The sequence below is a fragment of the Sphaerodactylus townsendi genome, linkage group LG04, assembly GCF_021028975.2.
Source record: "Sphaerodactylus townsendi isolate TG3544 linkage group LG04, MPM_Stown_v2.3, whole genome shotgun sequence".
Lineage (NCBI taxonomy): Eukaryota > Metazoa > Chordata > Lepidosauria > Squamata > Sphaerodactylidae > Sphaerodactylus > Sphaerodactylus townsendi.
Window position 1 is genome coordinate 1,399,848 of NC_059428.1, and position 24,871 is coordinate 1,424,718.

General features: G+C 50.0%; 1 protein-coding gene across 1 annotated transcript; it reads left to right on the plus strand.

Annotated features, from left to right (window-relative positions):
- Window positions 1–474: 474 nt before the first annotated feature.
- On the plus strand, window positions 475–24,871 carry LOC125430737 (uncharacterized protein DDB_G0271670-like). Its single transcript, XM_048492905.1, has 5 exons — window positions 475–585; window positions 1,401–1,679; window positions 12,303–12,427; window positions 21,384–21,778; window positions 24,726–24,871. Exons 1-5 carry the CDS (start codon window positions 475–477, stop codon window positions 24,869–24,871), a joined length of 1,056 nt encoding a protein of 351 aa, XP_048348862.1.

A 24,871-nucleotide genomic window follows, 5' to 3' on the forward strand; every position in this document is an offset into this window, starting at 1 on the left:
GATTTCTAACGGAAAAGCAGACCCAGTTAGTAACCTTTTCTCGGCACACACAAATAATGAGTAACCCACTCTCGGGAACTGGTGAGAACCCGCTGGATCCCACCTCTGGTGCCGTCTCCTCTGCACCCACTGCTCTGCACCCAAGAATCCCTCTGCAGCAGGCAGCCACAACTGCGGGCTGTTCCCAGGGTTTGCCAGGAGGCCAAGTCTGCAGGAGTCCCTCGAAGGCTTTGGGCCCAGGGCTGCCCCTCTGCGGGCTTCAGCAGGGCCGGGTCCCCCCCCGCTCCGGCCACCCTCCGGAGCAGGTGCGGCTGACAATCCCGGTTGGTGTCTGACAGCGGCATCGGGAGAGAGGGAGGGAGGGAGGCAGAGAAGAAGGGAAAGAAGGAGGAGGAGGAGGGCACAGGCAGGCGAGAGGCAGGCGAGAGGGCTGGCAGAGACTCCCGGCTCCGGCAGAGAGGCAGAGAGCCGAGCATGGTCCTGATACTGCACCACATATTCATTGCTGCCGTTCAATTTTTCAGACGGGGACAGCAGGTCTTCCTGAAGGCGGAGGATGCGCCCCCCTGCTCGGACACGCTACAGGTAGGATGCTTTCTTCTCTCCCCCACTTTTTGGGGGGTTGCATTGGAAGTACTTTGTTGAGCGATGGTCCTCATTGAATTAAAGAGGCACTGCAGGAATGTGTTCTCAAGAGGGCCATTCAGTGACTTACTGTCATAGGGGAGAATCCCTACATGTATATGCCAATTGGTGCCGGTTGTGTGTCTTTGAGAGTTGTATGTTTGTACCGCACTGTTGCACTTTTGCACTATATTTACCTGCATGGCATTCAGGATATTGGCCATTCGAGAGTGGAGTTTTGTGTGTGTGTGGGGTCCCTCCCAGATGTGAACGGCCTGCTCCGTCCACTTGTCAGGACCGCGCAGTGACTTTGTTTGACAGCTGCCACTAACCTCCACGCCGCCCTTTCTGTGCAATTTCCCCGGTTTCTTTTTCCCCTTTCTCTCTTTCTGGACTTCTCTCTCTTTATCTCTCTCTCTCTCTCCCCCCTTCTGCACTGTGCAGTTCTGGCTGTCCTTTATAGATCTTCTGGGGCATCTTTCTTTCCCATCTCTCTCTCTCTCTCTCTCTCTCTCACTCACTCTCTCTCTCTCTCTCTGCACTTTCACACATGCTGAATAATGCACCGTCAATAATGCAGCCGGATTTGACTGTGTGAAATGGCAAAGCCCATTAGCAAAGCATCACTAACGTGAGTAGAAAGTCAACTGAAAGTACATTAATTCAGGATGTGCAAAAGTGCCCTCTTTCTCTGGGCTCCTGCCTGCCTGCGTGTGTCAGTTCTCTCGCTTTTCAAAGGTCCTTCCTCCTGCTTCACTTCTGGCTCCTTTGCAAAGTGGGCGCCTTCCCGCAGGGTCCCGGAGGCAGCTGCCGGCCCTCCCCGCCGGCAGCGCAACTTCACTCTCGGCTGCATTGCAGGGCTCTTCTTCTGCAGAAGGAGGCAGCGGAGGCCCGTTCTCGACTCCCCAAAAGTTGCAGGCCCGGGACCAAACTGGGCTCAAGTTCTGCCCGTGCTCGGCGCAAAGGATGAAATGCTGCAAGCTTGGGGGGCAGAGGAAGGAAAATGCAGCCCTCCCCCTCGCAAATCCTTCTGCCTCCAGACATGGAGTGTATATGTAACCTCTAGGAGCAGCAGTGGCGTAGGAGGTTAAGAGCTTGTGTATCTAACCTGGAGGAACTGGGTTTGATTCCCAGCTCTGCCGCCTGAGCTGTGGAGGCTTCTCTGGGGAATTCAGATTAGCCTGTGCACTCCCACACGCGCCAGCTGGGTGACCTTGGGCTAGTCACAGCTTCTTGGAGCTCTCTCAGCCCCACCTATCTCACAGGGTGTTTGTTGTGGAGGGCGGGGAAGGGCAAGGAGATTGTCAGCCCCTTTGAGTCTCCTGCAGGAGAGAAAGGGGGGATATAAATCCAAAACTCTTCTTCTTCTCTATCTGTGGGTTCTGTGGGGCAGAACTTGGAAGGAGTTTGCAACAACAAATTTTAAGAACAAAATGGTTTACTTTCTTAACATATAACATCAAACATCAACATTTAACATCACACTTCAAGGTCCCGTTCAGGTTGCATTTTCAAGTCCTTCTAGTTACAGTCTTCTGATACTGCCAAGTCCAATTCTTCTTTGCAAGTGGGTTGGCTCCTGAAGACTCCAAGGGCTTGGTGAACAGGATTCAACATAAGGAAGGTTTCCAGGAGAACTCCCACCCATTACAAACACAAAAAACCCTGAAACGATAAACTCCAACATTTACAACATAGCAAAAACAAACAACTCCCTTCCCAGTAGTTCCCAACAACATTGCAGTTACCTTAACAAGGTGTTAAGGGCTTATCCAAACCAAGGTCCGAGTCTGGTAGCCTCGTCTCCTCCAAACTACATGAGCTCTGCAGCCTTCTGCTGCTTTGAGTCTCCGCCCCTTTCTGGGTCAACCCATTCTGAGCAGGGGGGTTACATATACAGGAGGGGACTGGCCATTTAACTGACCAGGAAAGATTCTGGATGGTGTGTTGGTGGTTGAGATCAAGGCAAGCAGGGGGTCATTTGGTTTGTACCCGGCCAGCAGCGGTAGATGGGCGCAAACATCCCCGTTACTTCCCCTTGCGCTGTCAGATAACGGCAGAAGGGGCCGTGGCGACCCGTCACTGCTTGTGCTAGCATCTTTTTCATTCCCCATCCTGCCATTGGTGATCCCTGCCATCCCTGGAGATCTCTCTGTTTTTCACAACATGTCCAAAGTGCCAGAACCACCTTGCAGGGGTGGCGCTGGTGCCTCCAAACCCCCCAAAACGGGCACCTCCTGGCAAGATCTGAGTTCTGCTTCCTGCACTTTTGGAAATTATGCCCTGTAGCTGTTTCTGGGTGGATGTCCTTGGAACTGAGGGACTCGGCTGGTTGTTTTGGGATCTAAAACTATCAGGGGGAACTATCTTTCTGGGAGTGTGAAAGCTTGTGAGATTCACAGAGTTCTTCACTAGAGGAAATGCAAAGGTGGGGTTCCTGCTTATTTTGTTGACTTTATTTTTACTTTGTTTCTGTCCTGCTCGGGACTCAAAGCGGTTTCCATCACGCTCCCCTCTTCAGCTTTATTCTCACGACGACCCTGTGATGCAGGTCCGACTGAGTGTGGCCCAAGGTTTTGAAGTCTATAAAATTATGCATGGGGTAGAAAATGTTGACAGAGATAAATTTCTCTCTCTTTCTCACAATACTAGAACCAGAGGGCATCCATTGAAAATGCTGGGGGGAAGAATTAGGACTAATAAAAGGAAACACTTCTTCACGCAACGTGGGATTGGTGTTTGGAATATGCTGCCACAGGAGGTGGTGATGGCCACTAACCTGGATAGCTTTAAAAGGGGCTTGGACAGATTTATGGAGGAGAAGTCGATCTATGGCTACCAATCTTGATCCTCCTTGATCTGAGGTTGCAAATGCCTTAGCAGACCAGGTGCTCGGGAGCAGCAGCAACAGAAGGCCATTGCTTTCACCTCCTGCAGGTGAGCTCCCAAAGGCACCTGGTGGGCCACTGCGAGTAGCAGAGAGCTGGACTAGATGGACTCTGGTCTAATCCAGCTGGCTTGTTCTTATGTTCTTATGTTCTTAAGGTCACCCAGATCCTAGCAGAGCAGGAATTTGAATCCAAGCCACCCAGATCCTAGTAGTGTGACCCTCTAGCCACTGCGCCGTGCTGCCTTGAAGGAGAGTCATGTGAAAACTATAATAGTATTGTGTAAGCAAACATTGGGTTTTTTATCTCTCTTCTGTTGAAATTGGCTCGGCTACTGTTGCTTTACTACACCAAGCTGCGACAGGACTACTTTGCCCCAGGTACTCCTTCGTGCTGCATATTTATGTACACTTTTACACATGTTCTTCACTCCTGAAATATTTACCATCTAAGACAGGAACACTGCACAGATGAATTTTGCAGGCTTTTTATATTAGGCAGAGTCTCACCTTCACTCCTCTTAAAGGGGATTTTGCAAAAAAAAACAACAACCCAAAACCTGGTTTGGCTCCAGGTCTGAGATGGAGCAGAGTTATTGTTCGGTTGCCCCTGAAGGTTGGAACAGAACCAGTGGGCTGAAATGAAATCAAAATATTTTTTCAGTTAAATGTTAGGAAGGATGTTCAGTGTATTGTCGAAGGCTTTCATGGCCAGAATCACGGAGGTATTGTGGGTTTTCTGGGTTGTATGGCCGTGTGCCAGTAGCATTTTCTCCTGACGTTTTGCCTGCCTCTGTCGCTGGCATCTTCGAAGGATCTGATGGTAGCAAAGCAAGTGGAGTATATAGACCTGTGGAATGTCCAGGGCGGGAGAAAGAACCATTTGCATTGGTTAACAAGTGTATAGGGTGCAATTCGCAAGTGTGATTTGCATGTGTTAAATTATGGAATTATTATGCAACTTCAGCGTTACATACATATGCTAAAATGTGTGGATTGCACTTAAATGCAAATCACCCGTGCAAATTGCACCCTTAACACTTTTAACTAATGCAAACGGTTCTTTCTCCCACCCTGGACATTCCAAAGGTATCATTACTCCACTTGTTTTGCTACCATCAGATCCCCTGAAGATGCCAACCACAGATGCAGGCGAAACGTCAGGAGAAAATGCTACTGGAACACGGCCATGCAACCTGGAAACCCCACAATAACCTAGCTGGGAAGGACGTTCGGACAGTCTGAGTGGTTTCTCAGTGAAACAGACTTCCCTGGGAGCTGGTGGGTTTTCCTTTACAAGTTCTTAAGCAGAGGCTGGATGCATGTATTTATTTATTTATTCAAAGTATTTCTATCCCACCTGGCTGTAGCCATATTGAGGGTGGCTTCCAAACTGCAGTGCCATACAACAATACCGTAGCAATACAACTGGCAAAAACAAAACCAAATATGGTGCAATAAAAGGTAATAAAATGCAATAAAATCATACCGAACCTTTTTTTAAAAAATCACTAAAATACACCCATGGAACCTAAAATGCTGCTTGCCAAAATCTAGATGTTAAAAGCTGTTTCGAATAAAAACGTCTTCACCTGACCACAGAAGGAGAGCAGGGAGGGGGCATTCCGGGCATTCTGGAGCAGCAGCAATGGCGTAGGAGGTTAAGAGCTCGTGTATCTAATCTGGAGGAACCGGGTTTGACTCCCAGCTCTGCCGCCTGAGCTGTGGAGGCTCATCGGGGGAATTCAGATTAGCCTGTACACTCCCACACACGCCAGCTGGGTGACCTTGGGCTAGTCACAGGTCTTCAGAGCTCTCTCAGCCCCACCTACCTCACAGAGTGTTTGCTGTGAGGGGGGGAAGGGCAAGGAGATTGTCAGCCCCTTTGAGTCTCCTGCAGGAGAGAAAGGGGAGATATAAATCCAAACTCCTCCTCCTCCTCCTCCTCCTCCTCCTCCTCCTCTTCTTCTTCTTCTTCTTCTTCTTCTTCTTCTTCTTCTTCTTCTTCTTCTTCTTCTTCTTCTTCTTCTTCTTCTTCTTCTTCTTCTTCTTCTGTAGGAAGAGCATTCCAAAGTCTCACGCCCCTTCCGCACATGCAGAATAACGCACTTTCAACCCACTCTCGATGCACTTTGCAGCTGTGCGGGATAGCCAAACCCACTTGCAAACAATTGTGAAAGTGGATTGAATGTGCATTATTCTGCATGTGTGGAAGGGGCGTTGGTGTTACCACAGAGAATCTCCCACCTGGGTGCCTACCAGATGTATAGAGATCTCCTTCCCTGGGTCCTCCTAGTAACCAGGTGCGTTTTTATGGAAATAGGTGGTCCTTCTGTTAATCTGCCCCAGTGCTGTGAATGCCGGCCCACATTAAGCGAGTGTAGAACCTGTAGCATATGTTTTAAATGGGCCCTAAAGCTTAAAAAATGCACATCTATCTACCTGCCTAGTGAAGTGATTCTTTTTTTTTTCATTTGCTGTGCAGCCAAATAGTACAACAAATGTCTGATACATCAGTAATAGCATCACCTACACGCCGGTATCAATTTCAGATGCCCAAAGTAAGAAAACGACACTTTCAAAGTGACGTTTTCCTCGCTTTAGCATGACACGCAAACGAGAGCACGAGAATGCAGAGAGATGCCAGTTTCACCAGGTAGCTGGCAAATATTTAGCGTGGGGCACTTGAAAGTGTGAGGCGTATTCTACTTTTGCTACTAGGTTTATCTGGCACTGGCTAGATGCCCATCTGACGCCAATGCTGACTCTGTGTACTTAGGCAAATCTTGAGGGGGGGGCAGGAAGGGGTGGGTCGGTGCTTGGCTCATGTAGAAGAAGAAGAAGAGTTTGGATTTATATCCCCCCTTTCTCTCCTGCAGGAGACTCAAAGGGGCTGACAATCTCCTTGCCCTTCCCCCCTCACAACAAACACCCTGTGAGGTAGGTGGGGCTGAGAGAGCTCCGAGAAGCTGTGACTAGCCCAAGGTCACCCAGCTGGCATGTGTGGGAGTGCACAGGCTAATCTGAATTCCCCAGATGAGCCTCCACAGCTCAGGCGGCAGAGCTGGGAATCAAACCCGGTTCCTCCAGATTAGATACACGAGCTCTTAACCTCCTACGCCACTGCTGCTCCTTGCATGCCCAGGATAATGTCATTCGCCACTTTGGACTCAGGAAGGAATTTTCCCCCCAAGGCAGGAATCCTGGAGAATTTGTGACTTCCTCTGGGCATAGAGCAGAGGGGTGGATTAGATGACTCATGGGATCCCTTCCAGCTCTATGTTTCTGTTTCTGGGTTCCTCCTCTCCTTTAATATGCCCTTACCCCAAAAAGAGAAAGCAAAGTTGGAGCATTGCCTGGGGAAATTCTCCATTAAGGCTGGTGTCCTTCACATCGAGGGGGTATTTGCAGTGGTGGGATCCAAAAACTTTAGTAACAGGTTCCCATGGTGGTGGGATTCAAACTGTGGCGTAGCGCCAATGGGGCTGGGTGGGGCACGACGGGGGTGTGGCCAGGCATTCTGGGGGCAGGACATTCCTGGGCGGGGCTGTGGCAAGGACGCAGCCGCTGTGCCGGTCCTTGGGCGGGAAACGAATGCACGCTTCAAGTTCTGCACGCTACTGCTGAGAGGAGGGGCGCAACTAAGGCAAAAATCACGTGGCAGAATCACCCATTAGTGACCCCCTCTTGGCACACACAAATAATTAGTCACCTACTCTCGGGAACCTGTGAGAACCTGTTGGATCCCACCTCTGGCCCCTTCTGCACATGCAGAATAATGCACTTTTGATCCACTTTCAATGTACTTTGCAGCTGGATTTTACCGTGCGGAAGAGCAGAATCCACTTGCAAACAGTTGTGAAAGTGGATCGAAAGTGCATTATTCTGCCTGTGCGGAAGGGACCGGACTGAAATCTCCGGAAGTCGTGGGGCATCTGGCTGGGAGTTGCCGATTGACCCCCTTCTGACCCAGGCGCTGCACTTTGAAAGTCACCCCACAGCGTCCACCAAGTGGGGCTCCTCAGCGAGGCCGCCTGACCTGAAAGCTTTTGGGAACGGCTGGCAATGTTGTAAGGAACGCACGGTGCAGCATCCGAACAGGAATCGAGTTAAATGAAATATACGAGCGCCTGAGGGAGAGAACACGCATTATGAGGCAGAGTTATTAGCCTTGAAATGTTAATGCCAGGAAAGACGAGTGAAAGGAGGAAGAGAGGAGGCACCCTTTCCTTGCCGAAGCCCCGGCCTGAGGAATCCAACTGAAGTTGCTGTTTTCCCCGCACCTCGGCTCTGAGATCAGAAACAAATCCTAAAGCAGTGATGGTGAACCTTTTCAAGACCGAGTGCCCAAACTGCTGCCCAAAACCCACGTATTTATCACAAAGGGCCAACACGGCAACTTAACCTGAATACTGAGGTTTTAGTTTAGAAAAAACGGTTGGCTCCGAGGCATGTGTTACTCGGGAGTAAGCTTGAGGGTAGTCGGTGGCTTTGCTTTGAAGCAACCGTGCAACTCTTCCAACGGGTGAATCACGACCCTAGGAGGGTTTGCTCAGAAGCAAGCCCCATTGCCAGCAGCCGAGCTCATTCCCAGGTAAAGGATCGTGCTTTAGTTCTTCGCGTGAAAATCAGTGGAGTTTAACAGCGCTTAACAGGGTTACCTACACTGCTCCCCCAAAACTAGGTCTTAGGTTTAATGCTAATAATCGAGCCCAGCGGCCCAGGCCAGCCTAGATGTGAGGGGGGGACTCTGTTTGCTCGTGCCCACAGAGAGGGCTCTGAGTGCCACCTCTGGCACCCGTGCCATAGGTTCGCCACCACTGTCCTAAAGGATTTGCAGAGGAGAATTTGCAGATGCGAGGAGCACTCAGAAGACCCCCACACACACATGCTCGCCACATGCCCCCTCCCCCCATTGTTTACCATTGGAATAATCACTGGAACTGAATGGTGGAAGAGTCAGGACAGCCATGAGGAAGTAACTCCTTCACACAGCACGTAGTTTAACTGTGGGACTCGCTGCCACTGGATGCGGTGGCAGACATCAACTCTGATGTGTCAAATCGCCCTAGTGAAATCTAAATTGAATGGTATTTTATTATTATATCCGTTTTTATCGATATCCATCTTGTTTGTTGTTTATTGTGTATCGCTGTGATATATTGTTATGCTGTTGATTTTGTTATATTTTGATTTGTGGTTGTTGCTGCTTATCCTATGCTATATTGTTTGTTCGCTGTTGTTGTTAGCTGCCCTGAGCCCTTCGGGGGAGGGCGGGATATAAATTAAATGTGGAATGGAAAAAAAATGAAGGCATTACAGGAAGAGCGGATGAATTTATGGAGGGCGGGGCTATCAGTGGCAGCTAGTTATGATGGACATCTACACTGGCCACCTCTGTCTCAGTCCTGGGGGACACTCCTGGGAGGATGTTGGCCCAGATATCCTGTTTGTGGGCTTCTTAAAGGTAGTTGGTTGGCCGCTGTGTGGGGCAAGAGGCTGGACCAGATGGACCTTCACTGGTCTGATCCAGCAGGGCTCTTCTGAGGTTCTTATCAGGGAAATCCTCAACCTCTGTGCCTTGTTGCTGGGTCTCTAATGGAACTGGCTGGCCACTGTGTGAGACAGGAGGCTGGACTAGATGGACTCTGATCCAGCGGGGCTCTTCTGAGGTTCCTCTGAGGGACTTGGCCTCTAAGCTCAGTTGTTGGATCTCCAGAGAAACTGGTCAGCCTCTGTGTGAGGCACGTGGCTGGACTAGATAGACCTTCAGTGGTTTGAGCCAGTAGGGACCTTCTCAGTGGTGGCCCTTGGGGTCTCTTCCAACTGTAGGATTCCACGATTCTATCAGGAAGAAGGAGACGACTTTGGATTCAGAGTCATCCAGAACTAAGCTATGGCCAGTGGTGGGATCCAAAAATTTTAGTAACAGGTTCCCATGGTGGTGGGATTCAAACAGTGGCGTAGCGCCAGTGGGTCAGAGGCCCGGCAGAACTGCTTGAGGCATAGCCGAACATTTTTAGAGGCGAAGCATTCCACAAAGCGGGGCTGTGCCAGCAAGGACGCAGCATCTGCGTGAATCAACAGGTGGAAAGCAGTACCGCGCATGGCGCGGGCTGCGTTGCACGCCAGTGCACCTCCTGCTAGACTGCTTCAAGTTCTGCGCGCTACTGCTGAGAGGAGGGGCGTAACTAAGGCAAAAATCCCGTGGCAAAATCACCCATTAGCAACCCCCTCTCGGCACACACAATGCAGCAGCTTCTTGTTTGACAAGGGTGTGTGTGTGTGTGTGTGTGTGTGTGTGTGTGTGTGTGTGTGTGTGTGTGTGTGTGTGTGTGTGTGTGTGTGTGTGTGTGTGTGTGTGTGTGTGTGTGTGTGTGTGTGTGTGTGTGGAATCCCATGACCTGCCAGTCCTTGGCCCCTTCGAAAAGCTAGCGTGCTGCTGTGACGAATGCCAGTGGGGCCGCGCGTCTGGGATGGGGAAGACGTGCCGAAGGCCCGACAACTTTGTGGGGCAGAGGTGAGCCAGGCGCCTGGCTCCTCTCCGGAGGGGACTTTGGCTAACGGGTGTGAGTTTCACAGAGAGGTGTCCCTTTCACGGGAAGGTGCCAGTGGGTGAGGACCTTGGGTCAGTGACGAGAATGCCAGGGACGTCCCTCTGTCTGCCCCTCTTGAGGGAAGATGCTTCCGCCATGCCCTTGCTCTGCGATCTCTGCCCAGAGAGTGGGACTAAGGAAGGCTGAGCAGGAGGCGGGGCACGGCGACCTGGCTCCGGGCCTTCTTGGCCTTCTTGCCCCTCTTCGGGGCTGTCGGGCCCTGACGAAGGCAGCCCTCGTCTCAGTGCCCTTGTGGCAAAGTGTCGCGATCTCAGATCTCTCAATGGAATAAACTCAGCTGCACATGTAACCTCTATCTGTGGGTTCTGTGGGGCAGAACTTGGAATGAGTTTGCAACAACAAATTTTAAAAACAAACAAAATGGTTTACTTTCCTTAACATATAACATCAAACATCAACATTTAACATCACACTTCAAGGTCCTGTTCAGGTTGCATTTTCAAGTCCTTCTAGTTACAGTCTGCTGATACTGCCAAGTCCAATTCTTCTTTGCAAGTGGGTTGGCTCCTGAAGACTCCAAGGGCTTGGTGAACAGGATTCAACGTGATGAAGGTTTCCAAGAGAACTCTCACCCATTGCAACCACAAAAAGAAGCCCTGAAACAATAAACTCCAACATTTACAACATAGCAAAAACAAACAACTACCTTCCCAGTAGTTCCCAACAACATTGCAGCTACCTTAACAAGAAGAAGAGAAGAAGAAGAGGAGTTTGGATTTATATCCCCCCTTTCTCTCCTGCAGGAGACTCAAAGGGGCTGACAATCTCCTTGCCCTTCCCCCCTCACAACCAACACCCTGTGAAATAGGTGGGACTGAGAGAGCTTCGAGAAGCTGTGACTAGCCCAAGGTCACCCAGCTGGCATGTGTGGGAGTGCCCAGGCTAATCTGAATTCCCCAGAGAAGCCTCCACAGCTCAGGTGGCAGAGCTGGGAATCAAACCCGGTTCCTCCAGATTAGGTACACGTGCTCTTAACCTCCTACGCCACTGCTGCACAAGGTGTTAAGGGCTTATACAAACCAAGGTCCGAGTCTGGTAGCCTCGTCTCCTCCAAACTACATGAGCTCTGCAGCCTCCTGCTGCTTTGAGTCTCCGCCCCTTTCTGGGTCAACCCATTCTGAGCATGGGGGTTACACACACGAAATCCATCAGAGGGTCACAAGAAGCACGCAACGAAAAGGTAGCCGTCAGTTCTGACAATAGGCACCGCAACCTCCAGTACAGAGAACGTCGGCCCCTCTTCCGAGCCTCCCGGTGCCCTACATCAGTTGTTCCCAAGTCAGGCCCGCTGGTTAGCCCCACGAGTTGCAGATAAAAACAGTTGGAAGTCCTCACTCAAGGTTGTTCCAAGAAATTCCCCAGCTGCCCTTTGACGGGTTGCGGCAACTCCGGGGCAAAGCTGACGTTTCCACATTTGGGGCCTCCACAACCTTTTGGGCTTGCACAGGAAACGGGTCTGCCCTTGGCCACCCACAAGACAAATCATAGAATCCTAAAGCTGGAAGGGGACCCAGAGGCCATCTAGTCCACCCCCCCTGCTCAATGCAGGATTATCCTAGAGCCGTGGTGGCGAACCTTTGGCACTCCAGATGTTATGGACTACAATTCCCATCAGCCCCTGCCAGCATGGACAATTGGCCATGCTGGCGAGAGATGACAGAGCTATAATTATAACCATCTGGAGAGTGCCAAAGGTTCGCCACCACTGTCCTAGAGCATCCCAGGCAAGTGTTTGTGCAGCTGCTTCTTGAAGACAGGCAGGGAGTTCCCCCCCCCGCCGCCCCCGCCGCCCCCGCCGCCCCGGCAGCCAGTTCTACAATCAAACTTATGTGTACTGTATAATTTCCCCCCTAATTCTCCCCAAGGAGCAGCAGTGGCGTAGGAGGTTAAGAGCTCGTGTATCTAATCTGGAGGAACCGGGTTTGATTCCCAGCTCTGCCGCCTGAGCTGTGGAGGCCTGTCTGGGGAATTCAGATTAACCTGTGCACTCCTCCCACACGCGCCAGCTGGGTGACGCTAGGCTAGATCACAGCTTCACCGGGAACTCTCTCAGCCCCACCCACCTCACAGAGATTGTTTGTTGTGAGAGGGGAAGGGCAAAGGGGCCTATGAAAGCCAAAGTCTCCTGCAGGAGAGAAAGGGGGGATATAAATCCAAACTCCTCCTCCTCCTCCTCTTATCCTTCTTCTCCTTCTCCTTCTCCTTCTCCTTCTCCTTCTCCTTCTCCTTCTCCTTCTTCTTCTTCTTCTTCTTCTTCTTCTTCTTCTTCTTCTTCTTCTTCTTCTTCATCTTCCTCCTCCCTTTGCCTTTTCAGGCTCTCCGGCTGCATTCTCTCCTTCTGCCCTAGATACAACGGGCGCAGGTGTTGGGGGCGTTCGACCCCCTTGTTTGCCAGGGATTCCGTTCTATTCTAGCAACCGCCAGGCACGGCCACCCTGTGGGGGGAAAGTCGGAGGAGCCCCAGGAAGTGGGCAGGGTCGGCATGCAAACAACGGCAGCGGCACTCGGCTGGTTTGTTTGTTTTGCTCCCTGCCGTGCGCTGCTATTTTATGGCCCTGGGGAAGGGCAGCCGGACGGCGACCGGAGCATGCCTCGAGGACCCGGCAGGCAAGCTGTTCAGGGTGGAACGGAGTCCAGAGAGGCCGAGGCAGAAGCAAAGGAGCAAAGGCACTTTGGGCAAAAGAGATTTTAGTTGGAGGCCGCGTCGTATCTAGGGAACAGGATGAGCAACGGAGGTATGAGCTGACCTCTCCTGCTTCCATCGGCTCATATTTTTCAAACTCGCAGCCCTTCAGATGTTATGGACTACAGTTCCCATCATCCCCTGCCAGCATAATGCTGGCAGGGGATGATGGGAAGTGTAGTCCATAACATCTGGAGGGCCGCGAGTTTGACACCTGTGGTTTATGGACTTGAAAATGCAACCTGAACAGGACCTTGAAGTGTGATGTTAAATGTTGATGGTTGATGTTATATGTTAAGAAAGTAGTCCATAACTACTTTTAAAAAAATTGTTGTTACAAACTCATTCCAAGTTCTGCCCCACAGAACCCACAGATAGAGGTTACACTCACACATACCCAGATCTCTAGGACCGGGGCTGGCGCATTCCTGGGCCCCCCCTGAACATGGCTACCAATCTTGATCCTCCTTGATCTCAGATTGCAAATGCCTTAGCAGACCAGGTGCTCAGGAGCAGCAGCAGCAGAAGGCCCTTGCTTTCACCTCCTGCATGTGAGCTCCCAAAGGCACCTGGTGGGCCACTGCGAGTAGCAGAGTGCTGGACTAGATGGACTCTGGTCTGATCCAGCAGGCTAGTTCTTATGTTCTTATGTTCTTATGTTCTTATAACAGTTGGCTTTGGCCCACCATCTGACATTGAACCTGTCAAAGATGGGTTTCCTATGGCTGCATATTGGGGTGGGGTTCAGAGGTCAGGGACTTCAGCTTCCCAATCTAGATGGAATTCACCTGGAACCAGCTTATTCCTTCCAGAATCTGGGAAAAAATAATCCTGGAAGAAGTGACGAATGGGGTGCCGCAGGGCTGTCCGGGGCCCAGTGCTCTATGATGGAATAGAGGTCATGTCAATCAAAATAGGAGGGGTAGCTATTACTCTGGAGGATAGGGGCAGGATTCAAAGTGACCTGGTCAGATTAGAGAGCTGGGCCAAAACAAACAAAATGAATTTCACCAGCGATAAATGTGAGATTCTACACTTAGGCAGAAAAAAATGAAACGCACAGATATAGGATGGGTGACACCTGGCTAGACAACACTACGTGCGAAAGGGATCTGGGCGTCTTAGTAGACCACAAACTGAAAATGAGTCAGAAATGTGATACAGCGGCCAAGAAGGCAAATGCGATCCTGGGCTGTATTAGTGGGAGTATAGTGCCTCGATCGAGGGATGTAATGGTACCTCTCTATTCTGCATTGGTCAGACCTCCCCTGGAATATTGTGTACAGTTCTGGATATTCAATTCAAGAAGGATATTGACAAGTTCCAGAAGGATATTGACAAGTTGGAACGGGTCCAGAGGAGGGCAGCCAAAATGGTCAAAGGTCTGGAATCCATGCCCTACGTCTACGAGGAATGATTTAGGATGCTCAGGATGTTTAGTTTGCTGCAAAGAGGGTTAAGAGGTAACCATATTTAGATATTTGAAGGGATGTCATGTTGGTGAGGGAGCAAGCTTGTTTTCTGCTGCTCCAGAGACTAGGACCAGGAGTCAAGGGTTCAAGGTGCAGGAAAAGAGATTCCACCTAAACATCAGGAAGAACTCTTCGTCACAAGGTTATTCTGGTCCTACAGATGTTAATGGACTATAATTCCCATCAGGCCCTGCCAGTGTGGCCAATTGGCCTTGCTGGCAAGGGCTGATGGGAATTGTAGTTCACAAACATCTGGGGCCTAAGGTTGATACCCCTGGCTTATGTTAAGTGAAACCCTGCCTTTTTGGATAGTCTGTGAAAAATGGATAGCAATTGAGTGGTCTGTTTTAAAAATAATCGGCTATTTAAAGTTGTTGCCGAGTAATCTGGGATCAAAATCTTGTAGCCATAGAGACAAGCTCGGAGGAATCGGTAAGCGTTTCATGGCCGCGTCTCTAGAACAGGAGTTCCCAATCTTTTTGAGCGTGCCAGAATTCGGATGTAGGGTAATGGGTGCAACCGCAAAATGGCCGCGGCAGGAGGCGGAGCCAAGCACAAAATGGCCACCACAGGAGGGAGAGGCACGCACACAAACACACATACAAAGGAAGCCCAAATATAGAAGACGAAAAGAATAATTTTTAAAAATACACTGGGGAAAAAAGTAAGAAAACCAAACCAATGTCAATGCAGAAGTGTTGATAAAGCACTGTTACTATGATCTGTACAGCCAATCAGATCTGCCACGCCCACCAGAGCCTTTCCTTGGAATGGACCCCCACGAGTGTTTTAAAAAGGTGTTAGTGTAACCTCTATCTGTGGGTTCTGTGGGGCAGAACTTGGAATGAGTTTGCAACAACAAATTTTAAAACAAAATGGTTTACTTTCTTAACATATAACATCAACATTTAACATCACACTTCAAGGTCCTGTTCAGGTTGCATTTTCAAGTCCTTCTAGTTACAGTCTACTGATACTGCCAAGTCCAATTCTTCTTTGCAAGGGGGTTGGCTCCTGAAGACTCCCAGGGCTTGGTGAACAGGATTCAACATGATGAAGGTTTCCAGGAGAACTCTCACCCATTACAACCACAAAAAGAAACCCTGAAACAATAAACTCCAACATTTACAACATAGCAAAAATAAACAACTACCTTCCCACTAGTTCCCAACAACATTGCAGTTACCTTAGCAAGGTGTTCAGGGCTTCTACAAACCAAGGTCCGAGTCTGGTAGCCTCGTCTCCTCCAAACTACATGAGCTCTGCAGTCTCCTGCTGCTTTGAGTCTCCACCCCTTACTGGGTCAACCCATTCTGAGCATGGGGGTTACATTAGCAGGTGCTGTCGTGCTCACGGACCCCATGTTGGGAAGCCCTGCCCTGGACTCACTCCTGGTTCGCTCACAGAGAACGTCTTGGCTGCTCCAGCTCAGATTTAGACGGACCTTCCTAGTGGAAACACCCCAGATGTTCTCATCAGTTGGGTCAGAGCCCAACCGAACTGTCAGGTGCTGGCCCTTGAATGCTCGAGAGACCCAGCGTGGTGTCAAGGTTGAGAGCAGGTGGACTCTAGTCTGGAAAACCAGGTTCGATTCCCCGCTCCTTTGCCTGCTGGGTGACCTTGGGCTAGTCGCAGTTCTTGCAGGACTCAATCAGCTACATCTGCCCCACAAGGTGTCTGTTTTGGGGAAAAGAAGAGAAGGAGTTTGTAAGTAGATTTCAGACTCCTTACAGAAGAGAAAAGTGGAGTATAAATCCAACCACCACCACCACCCCTCCTCCTCCTCCTCCTCCTCCTCCTCCTCGGGAGTGCTTTGATTGTGTGTTCCTGCTTGGCAAGGGGTTAGACTTGATGGCCCATTTAGTCTCTTCCAACTCTATGATTCCTCTGTCTTCTCCTCCTCTTTTTGCTCCTTTCTCCTCTTTCTCCTCTTTTTCCTCCTCCTTCTCTTTCTTCTCCTTCTTCTTCTCCTCCTTCTCCTTTTTCTCCTCCTGTCTTCTCCTCCTCCTTCTCTTTCTTCTCCTGCTTCTTCTCCTCCTTCTCCTTTTTCTCCTCCTGTCTTCTCCTCCTCCTTCTCTTTCTTCTCCTGCTTCTTCTCCTTCTCCTTTTTATTTTCTCCTCCTGTCTTCTCCTCCTCTTTCTCCTCCTCCTCCTTCTCTTTCTTCTCCTCTCTCCTCTCCTCTCCTCCTCCTCCTCCTTCTTTTTCTCCTCCTCCTCCTCTTTCATCTCCTCCTTCCCCTTCTCCTTTTTCTCCTCCTGTCTCCTCCTCCTCCTCCTCCTTCTCTTTCTTCTCCTGCTTCTTCTCCTTCTCCTTTTTCTTTTCTCCTCCTGTCTCCTCCTCCTCCTCCTCCTCCTTTTTCTTTTTCTCCTCCTCTTTCTTCTCCTTCTCCTCCTTCTCCTTTTTCTTTTTCTCCTCCTGTCTTCTCCTCCTCTCTTTGTCTTCGTCTTCATCTTTGTCTCCTTCATCATCATCAATCTGGACCCACGGCTGCAGCTCCGGCTGTTTTTCCTACGCCGGGCTTGGAAAGTGTTTCGCCGTCTATCTCTTTGAGGCTGGTCTCACACTAGGAGGCAGTGTGGTGCCGTGCCTGCCGGTTTCAGCTGAGCAAGCAGGAAAAGTGTGTGGTTGTGTGGTTGTGTCGTGTGTGTGTGTGTGTGTGTGTGTCATGTGTGTAGGGCAGATAACTCATCCAGTCTTAGAGGAGTTCCAGGCGGCCTCTGTTTGTAAACGGACCCGGCCTTAGCTAGTGGCTGTCAGGAGTCTCACCCAAGTGATACTGACGTACTTGGGCTCACGGAGCGAAGGGGTTCGGAGGCCTCTGAAAAGTGACATGTAGAGTCTCGGCTAGAGATCACAAGTTGGGCGGTTTGAGTTTCCCAGGGTTCCCGGCCAAAGGGATCCAGAGGTGGGATCCAGCAGGTTCTCACCAGTTCCCGAGAGTGGGTGACTAATTATTTGTGTGTGCCGAGAGGGGGCTACTAATTGGGTCTGCTTTTCCATTAGAAATTCCACTAGGTCCAAAAATCATAAAGTCCTGTTGTTTCCTATGTGGCTGGTTAGCGAAGGTAGAAAACGGGATCATTCTCCCCGTTGGCCTGTTTTGAAAACATGTTTTAGAAATATGGTCAAGTTCCTTGTTGAAGGAAAGTCTCCTTCTTTTGATTTCTAGAAACAAAATTAAGTATTTGAAAGTATTAAGTATTTGACAGGCAGTCAATTAGAGGAGAGGTAGTTGTTTCTGTTGGCAGCAGACTATAGGACTTGCTATAATGAGTTTGAATTATGGACAGAAAGAGACCAGCTGGGAATTAGGAACTTTTTTGTTTACAGTAAGAGTTTTTTTCAGTAACAGAGAAATGATTAATGCCCCGCCCCCGGAATGCCCGGCCACGTCCCCGTCGTGCCCCGCCCAGCCCCATTGGCGTTACGCCACTGTTTGAACCCCACTACCATGGGAACCTGTTACTAAAATTTTTGGATCCCACCACTGCTTACACACATTCTAATAAAAACATTTAATATAAATTATAATAAATTAGCTTAAAACTTTAACCAATTGTAATAAAATGCAGTAAAGCAAGATGGCAGACAGATATCATAGAAGAAGAAGAGTTTGGATTTATATCCCCCCTTTCTCTCCTGCAGGAGACTCAAAGGGGCTTACAATCTCCTTGCCCTCCCCCCCTCACAACAAACACCCTGTGAGGTAGGTGGGGCTGAGAGAGCTCTGAGAAGTTGTGACTAGCCCAAGGTCACCCAGCTGGCATGTGTTGGATTCCCCAGATAAGCCTCCACAGCTCAGGCGGCAGAGCGGGGAATCAAACCCGGTTCCTCCAGGTTAGAATGCACCTGCTCTTAACCACTACGCCACTGCTGCTCCTAAAACCCCTCATCCCAATGTCTTGGGGCACCCCTAATGATTAACTATCGGGATGGAGAAGAGGGGATGCCAAAAACTGAGAAGGCTGGGAGGCCAGCGAGATAGATCAGACTCACGGGCTGCCTTAACCAAAAGCCCGGTAATCTCTGTCTTACCGGCCCTACAGATCTGGTTAAGGTCCCAACCATTTTGTTAGAAGCCACTGATGGCCACAATGCCCATGGAGTGATCTTGGGCCTCTCTCTGCCGAAAACCTACCTCGCAAGGCAGTTGTGAGGGTAAACTGTGGGCAGCTCAGAGCAGCAGTGGGGTGGGATATGTGAGTTGGTTGCTTCCAACTCACGGTGACCCTATGAATTTCTAACCTCCCGAAAGTCCTGTTCTTAACAGGCTTGCTGAGCCTTTGCAAACAGAGAGCTGTGGTGTCTTTGAGTCGGGATCTCAGGTTGAGGACTTTCCCTTCCCTTCCATCCTGGTCCTTCTAACTGGTGACGGTGGGGATTGACCTGGGACCTTCTGGAACCCCAACAGATGTTCCGCCAACGGAGCTGTGGCCCCTTCTTATAGGCACAGGAAGATTCTGCATTGGTTAGACCTCACCTGGAATATTGTGTACAGTTTGAAGAAGAAGAAGAAGAGGAGGTGGAGGAGTTTGGATTTATATTCCCCCTTTCTCTCCTGCAGGAGACTCAAAGGGGCTGACAATCTCCTTGCCTTTCCCCCCTCAGAACAAACACCCTGTGAGGTAGGTGGGGCTGAGAGAGCTCCGAGAAGCTGTGACTAGCCCAAGGTCACCCAGCTGGCGTGTGTGGGAGTGTACAGGCTAATCTGAATTCCCCAGATAAGCCTCCACAGCTCAGGCGGCAGAGCGGGGAATCAAACCCGGTTCCTCCAGATTACATACACGAGCTCTTAACCTCCTACGCCTGGGCATTGCAATTCAAGGAGGATATTGACAAGTGGGAACGGATCCAGAGGAGGGCAACCAAAATGGTCAAAGGTCTGGAATCCATGCCCTACAAGGAGAGACTTAGGGAGCTGGGGATGTTTCGTCTGGAGAAGGGAAGGTTAAGAGGTGACATGATAGATATTTGAAGGGATGCCATGTTGGTGAGGGAGCCAGCTTGTTTCCTGCTTCTCCAGAGCCTAAGACCAGGAGCCATGGGTTCAAGGGGAAGGAAAAGAGGTTCCACCTAAACATCAGGAAGAACTTCCTGACCGTCAGGGCTGTTCGACAGTGGGATGCGCCGCCTCGGAGTGTGGTGGAGCCTCCTTCATTGGAGGTTTTTAAACAGAGGCTGGATGGCCATCTGTCAGGAGTGCTTTGATTGTGTGTTCCTGCACGGCAGGGGGTTGGACTGGATGGCCCTTGGGGGTCTGTTCCAACTGTAGGATTATATGAATCAGACCACCATTCATCTCTCCCATCACCTGCTGCCTGATCCTTTTAGCTGGAGATGACGGGGTTTGAACTGGGATCCTTTTGGATGCCAAGCAGAGGAGCTGCCACTGAGCTAGAGAGGTCTTTCAGATTATCTACTGTCTGGTCCTTTAAGTGGAGGGGCTGAGGATTGAACTGGGGACTTTCTGCATGCCCAGAAGATGCTCGGCTGCTGAGCCGTGGCTCCCCCAAGCCCCTTCACCCGTGGTGGGCTCCATGCTCAGGAACCGAGGGATGGAGAACCAACATCAGCCTCTTTTGTTGTGTCCTGTATCCAAAGAGATGCTCTGGCCACAAGGAGGTCCCTGCACTGGTGTCTCCTGGAAGAGGTCACCAGCATCATGTACCAGAGGCGTAGCTCCAAGGGGACAGGGGGAGGATGCACCGGGCTCACTCCCCTGTGAGGGCGTGGCAGGGCATTCCAGGGCGTGGCAAGGGCGTTCCGGGGGCGTGGTGGGGCGTTCCAGGGTGGGGGTGCTTTCCCCCCTTTCTATACCTCTGCCGTCTACTGGGACTGCCGACCCCCCTCGTCCCACCCAGGCCCCCATGGTGACGTTGTAGAGGCCAGGCCAGGACTCGGGAGCAGCATGGGGCCAGGAGCGATTCCGTTGCAGCAAAATACCTGGAACCAGCACAAGGTAGACTGCCTCTGGATGGGGAGGCTCTGCTTAGTTAAATCATTGTCAACTCTCTGGTGCAGGAATTCCTTTAAAGAAATTCTAAGTCAGTGCCCACAATCCAACTCAGAGAAAAGCCCACAATTAGAATCCAGGTAGTAATTGAATGGTACGAAGGTAGATTCCTTTGAAACGTGTGGTGACGCAGCATTTCCCCTTCTTGACCCGGTTCATGCTCAGATAGGGTGTTGTGGGTTTTCCGGGTTGTGTGGCCGTGTTCCAGTAGCATTTTCTTTTCTCCTGACTTTTCGCCTGCATCTGCGGGTGGCATCAAGATGCCAGCAAAATCCACTTGCAAACAGTTGTAGAAATGGATTGAAAGTGCATTATTCTGCGTGTGCGGAAGGGGCCGTTGAAAGCAGGAGTTTCCAAGAGCCAGATCTGATGAAGAGAACTTGGGCTCAGGGAAGATCTAAAGTGCTTCCAGGTTCAAATAATTCTGCATTGTTTGTTGCCTTTTGAGGAATGTATTTGCACCGTTGGCCGAGATCACAAGACCTGGAGCTAGTTTGCAAAATCCTGCCCTCTGCACCCCCCCCCCCCCCAGTTCCAGACGTGCCTGCTGGGATTCCTCTGATGCCGGAGTGGCTTGAAGGGGTGGGCATCATAGGGGTCTTCAACCCTTTCCTCACTCCAGGCCACCCTCCAGCGTGGCGTCATGGTTAAGAGCAGGTGGATTCTAAGCTGGAGAACTGGGTTTGATCCCCCACCTGAGTGGCGGAGGCTTATCTGGTGAACCAGGTGTGTTTCCGCACTCCTTCATTCCTGCTGGGTGACCTTGGGCCAGTCACAGTTCTCTCGGAACTCTCTCAGCCCCACCTGCCTCACCAGGTGTCTGTTGTGTGGAGAGGAAGGGAAAGGAGCTTGTCAGCCACCTTGAGTCTCCTTACAGGACAGAAAGGCGGGGTATACATCCAAACTCTTCTTCTCCTCCTCCTCTTCTCCTCCTCCTCCTCCTCCTCCTCCTCCTCCTCCTCCTCTTCTTCTCCTCTCCTCCTCCTCCTCTGCTTCTTCTCCTCCTCCTCCTCTTCTTCTCCTCTCCTCCTCCTCCTCTTCTTCTTCTTCTTCTCCTCCTCCTCTTCTTCTTCTCCTCTTTCTCCTCTCCTCCTCCTCCTCTTCTCCTCCTCTTCTTCTTCTCCTCTCCTCCTCCTCCTCCTCCTCCTCCTCCTCCTCTTCTTCTCCTCCTCCTCTTCTTCTCCTCTCCTCCTCCTCCTCTTCTTCTTCTTCTCCTCTTCCTCCTCCTCTTCTTCTCCTCCTCTCCTCCTCCTCTTCTCCTCCTCCTCCTCTTCTTCTTCTTCTCCTCTCCTCCTCCTCCTCCTCTTCTTCTCCTCTTCCTCCTCTTCTTCTTCTCCTCTCCTCCTCCTCCTCCTCTTCTTCTTCTTCTTCTTCTTCTTCTTCTTCTTCTTCTTCTTCTTCTTCTTCTTCTTCTTCTTCTTCTTCTTCTTCTTCTTCTTCTTCTTCTTCTTCTTCAACTCATGCCTTGAACCCTGAAGGGGGTTCCCTGGGTACCAGCCAGGCCGGAGCTGGAGAGCCAGCACCTCGAACCCAGCAGACGCGGAGATGTGCCCCCTTTCCCAGCTGTGGAGGGCACCAGGCTCCCAGAGGGAGGGGGGCAGTGTAGGCATGCCCATCCAGGGAGGCGGAGAGGAGGGTGCCTTCCTTGGACGCGCCCTGTCCTTGCCCGTCTGCCAAGCGCGCCTCAGAGCGGAGGCAGCTGCTCTCTGGGTGGAAACTGCCTCGCAGACGGCAGAGAATCCGGCTGGAGGTTGGAGGAAATGGGGAGGAGGAGGCACCTCCTGCGCTGGAGAGCTCAGCGTGGCTCTGGGCGGACGGAGCCCTTTCCAGGATTCCACTAGGCAGGCCGGGTCGCTGGGAATGGGCTCTGGAGATGGACGGCTGTCCCACAAGTGTAAGCAGTCTGGTTATTTTTTTTCATAGTGTCCTCTGGCGTCCCTTTAACTCCAACTCTCCCTGCTTTGGGATTTATTCCACTGGACCTCTGAAAACATCTTTCCTCTTTCCCTCTCCCCCCTTTTCCATCCCATCCATCCTTTTTGTTTAATCTTGCTGATGGTTTCATTCTAAGGTTGCTTTTGGGGGGGGGGGGTTGTGTTTGCACGTGTGGCCGGCCACAGAACGGTGGCGCGAGGCGGGGGGGTGAATTCAAATGCTGGTTTTTGAGGGAGATCTGTTGGCATGTGTGTGTTGTTTTTTAAATATTGTTTTTATTGCCATTTTCCAAAAGGGACTAAGAAGGTATGGGTGTTACATACATTTACAGATGAGAGCAATTGTCTATACATAAAGAAAGAGGGATTTCCCAAATGAAATTCCGCATCTATCTTAACTTTGCTGCTCAGTTTACTATCAATCCTTAATCCTTTATATCCCTCCCCTCCCTCCCCTCCCACTTTATTCCCCCCCCCCACTTCCCCCTGTTTGCTTGTGTGACAGTCACTGAATTGTGGAACCGCGGGTTTTATTCTGTGGTGGGGGGGACTTGGCTGTAGATCTTTTTCCTCACATGCTGTGTGTGCAGTTATTGGGGTTCTGGCTCGTGGGATGGGGCCCTATTGACTTCCGCCCCACCCCACCCTCCCATAATTGTTTCTTCCCCCTATTCTTACCTTGACTCTCAGTTCTCAGTGGGAAGGTCTCTGGGCCTCTGGATTCCCCAGATATGGTGTATATTTCTTTTTTAACCTTCTTGTTTTAAAAAACAAAAAGTTTTATTATTACATTATTGCATTGAACATTACATATTAGACATTCTAACAATAAACATTCAAACACACACAAATCACACATCGCATTGCACGTTATACATTGCCTCCTACTAATTCGACAATAAATCACTGTGGACATTCGAAATTACCCCAAAAATATACCCCCTCTTCAAACATACCTTGTCCCCCTTATCATCTATACCTTCTCTCCACCCTTACCAACTCTTTGGCCTATTTCTTATAACATTTAATCTCTTATCACTAATCTCCTCCTTTATTTCCCCCTAGTCCTTTACCCCTAGTATAATTCCCTTTATTTCACTCTTATGTTCTTATTCTAACTTATGAAAACAAGCCAAATTGTGTGTAATGTAAATAACAGAGGAACAAAACAGCGCCTCACACACTGAGGACGGAGAACATATATTCAATGAATGTATACATGTATATTTTATAATTGTCCAGTTATTGAATCCAATATTTGTACATCCAGTTTTTTTCAAATTCAATTTCAATTCCATATAGAAAGTACTTCCCATTGAGTCGTTTGGGAAGTCCTTTCAATATGGAATTGAAAGAGAACAATTGAAAAAAAACTGGATCCCAAATAATGGATATCTATAACTGGACACATCTATCAAATATACATCTCCATTCATTGAATATATGTTCTCCATCCTCTATTGTCAATGACAGCAGCTATTTTAGTTCCTCCCTTATTCTAACTTACCTTTTGTTTATACTTGTACTATTATTGATTTTCTCTGAATATTTCACCTACCCCTTTTGTGCTTGGTTTGGGCTTCCCCCTGATTCTTCCCTTATCTGATAGAATTGTACAAAATGAAGGTGTGTCTTTATTCCTTTACTAGCTATTCTAGCTTCGTTTAACCTTCCTTTAGCCCAAGATATGTTGTGTGTGTAGAAATCCCAGATAGCGACTTGGAGCTTGCGAGAGCTGTACGGCAATTACCGAAATAGATACGCTCAGCTCAGCTTTCTGGTTGTGATTCTAGGAAGGCGCTGGGGTGCTTCTGGTACGGAAACTTTTGACTTCGGTATGGTGCTTCTGTTTGGTGCTGGAAATCCGAGCCGCTGCGTTGCTGAGGGTTATAACAAAATGTTGGCTTCTCGGTCGATCAACTGTCGGCTGGGATGGTGTAGGAAGGACTTTTGGTGTAGCTTGGCTGGCTGGCTAGAGCGATCGGTCCGTGAGAACCTAAATGTTCCAGGAGAACTTCTGCTCTCTCCATTATAACCTCGATGTGTGTGAAGCTTGGACGGCGGGCGGTGGAGGCTCGCCTTCTCCATCCGTTCCCCATTTCCCTGCCAAGGTACCTTCCAGACTTCAACGTAGTCTCTGAAAGCAAGGTGTTTAGCTGTTCTTCTTTGCACAACGAGTGCAGACCTGTGTGGGTGATCGCTTGACATGAGATAGTGGAGATACAGTGAACAGCAGTGGCGTAGGAGGTTAACAGCTCATGTATCTAATCTGGAGGAACCGGGTTTGATTCCCAGCTCTGCCGCCTGAGCTGTGGAGGCTTATCTGGGGAATTCAGATTAGCCTGTGCACTCCCACACATGCCAGCTGGGTGACCTTGGGCTAGTCACAGCTTCTCCGAGACTCTCTCAGCCCCACCCTAACCCTCCAGGGTGTTTGTTGTGAGGGGGGAAGGGCAAGGAGATTGTCAGCCCCTTTGAGTCTCCTGCAGGAGAGAAAGGGGGGATATAAATCCAAACTCCTCCTCCTCTTCTTCTTCTTCTTCTTCTTCTTCTTCTTCTTCTTCTTCTTCTTCTTCTTCTTCTTCTTCTTCTTCTTCTTCTTCTTCTTCTTCTTCTTCTTCAACACAGGAATGCCCATAA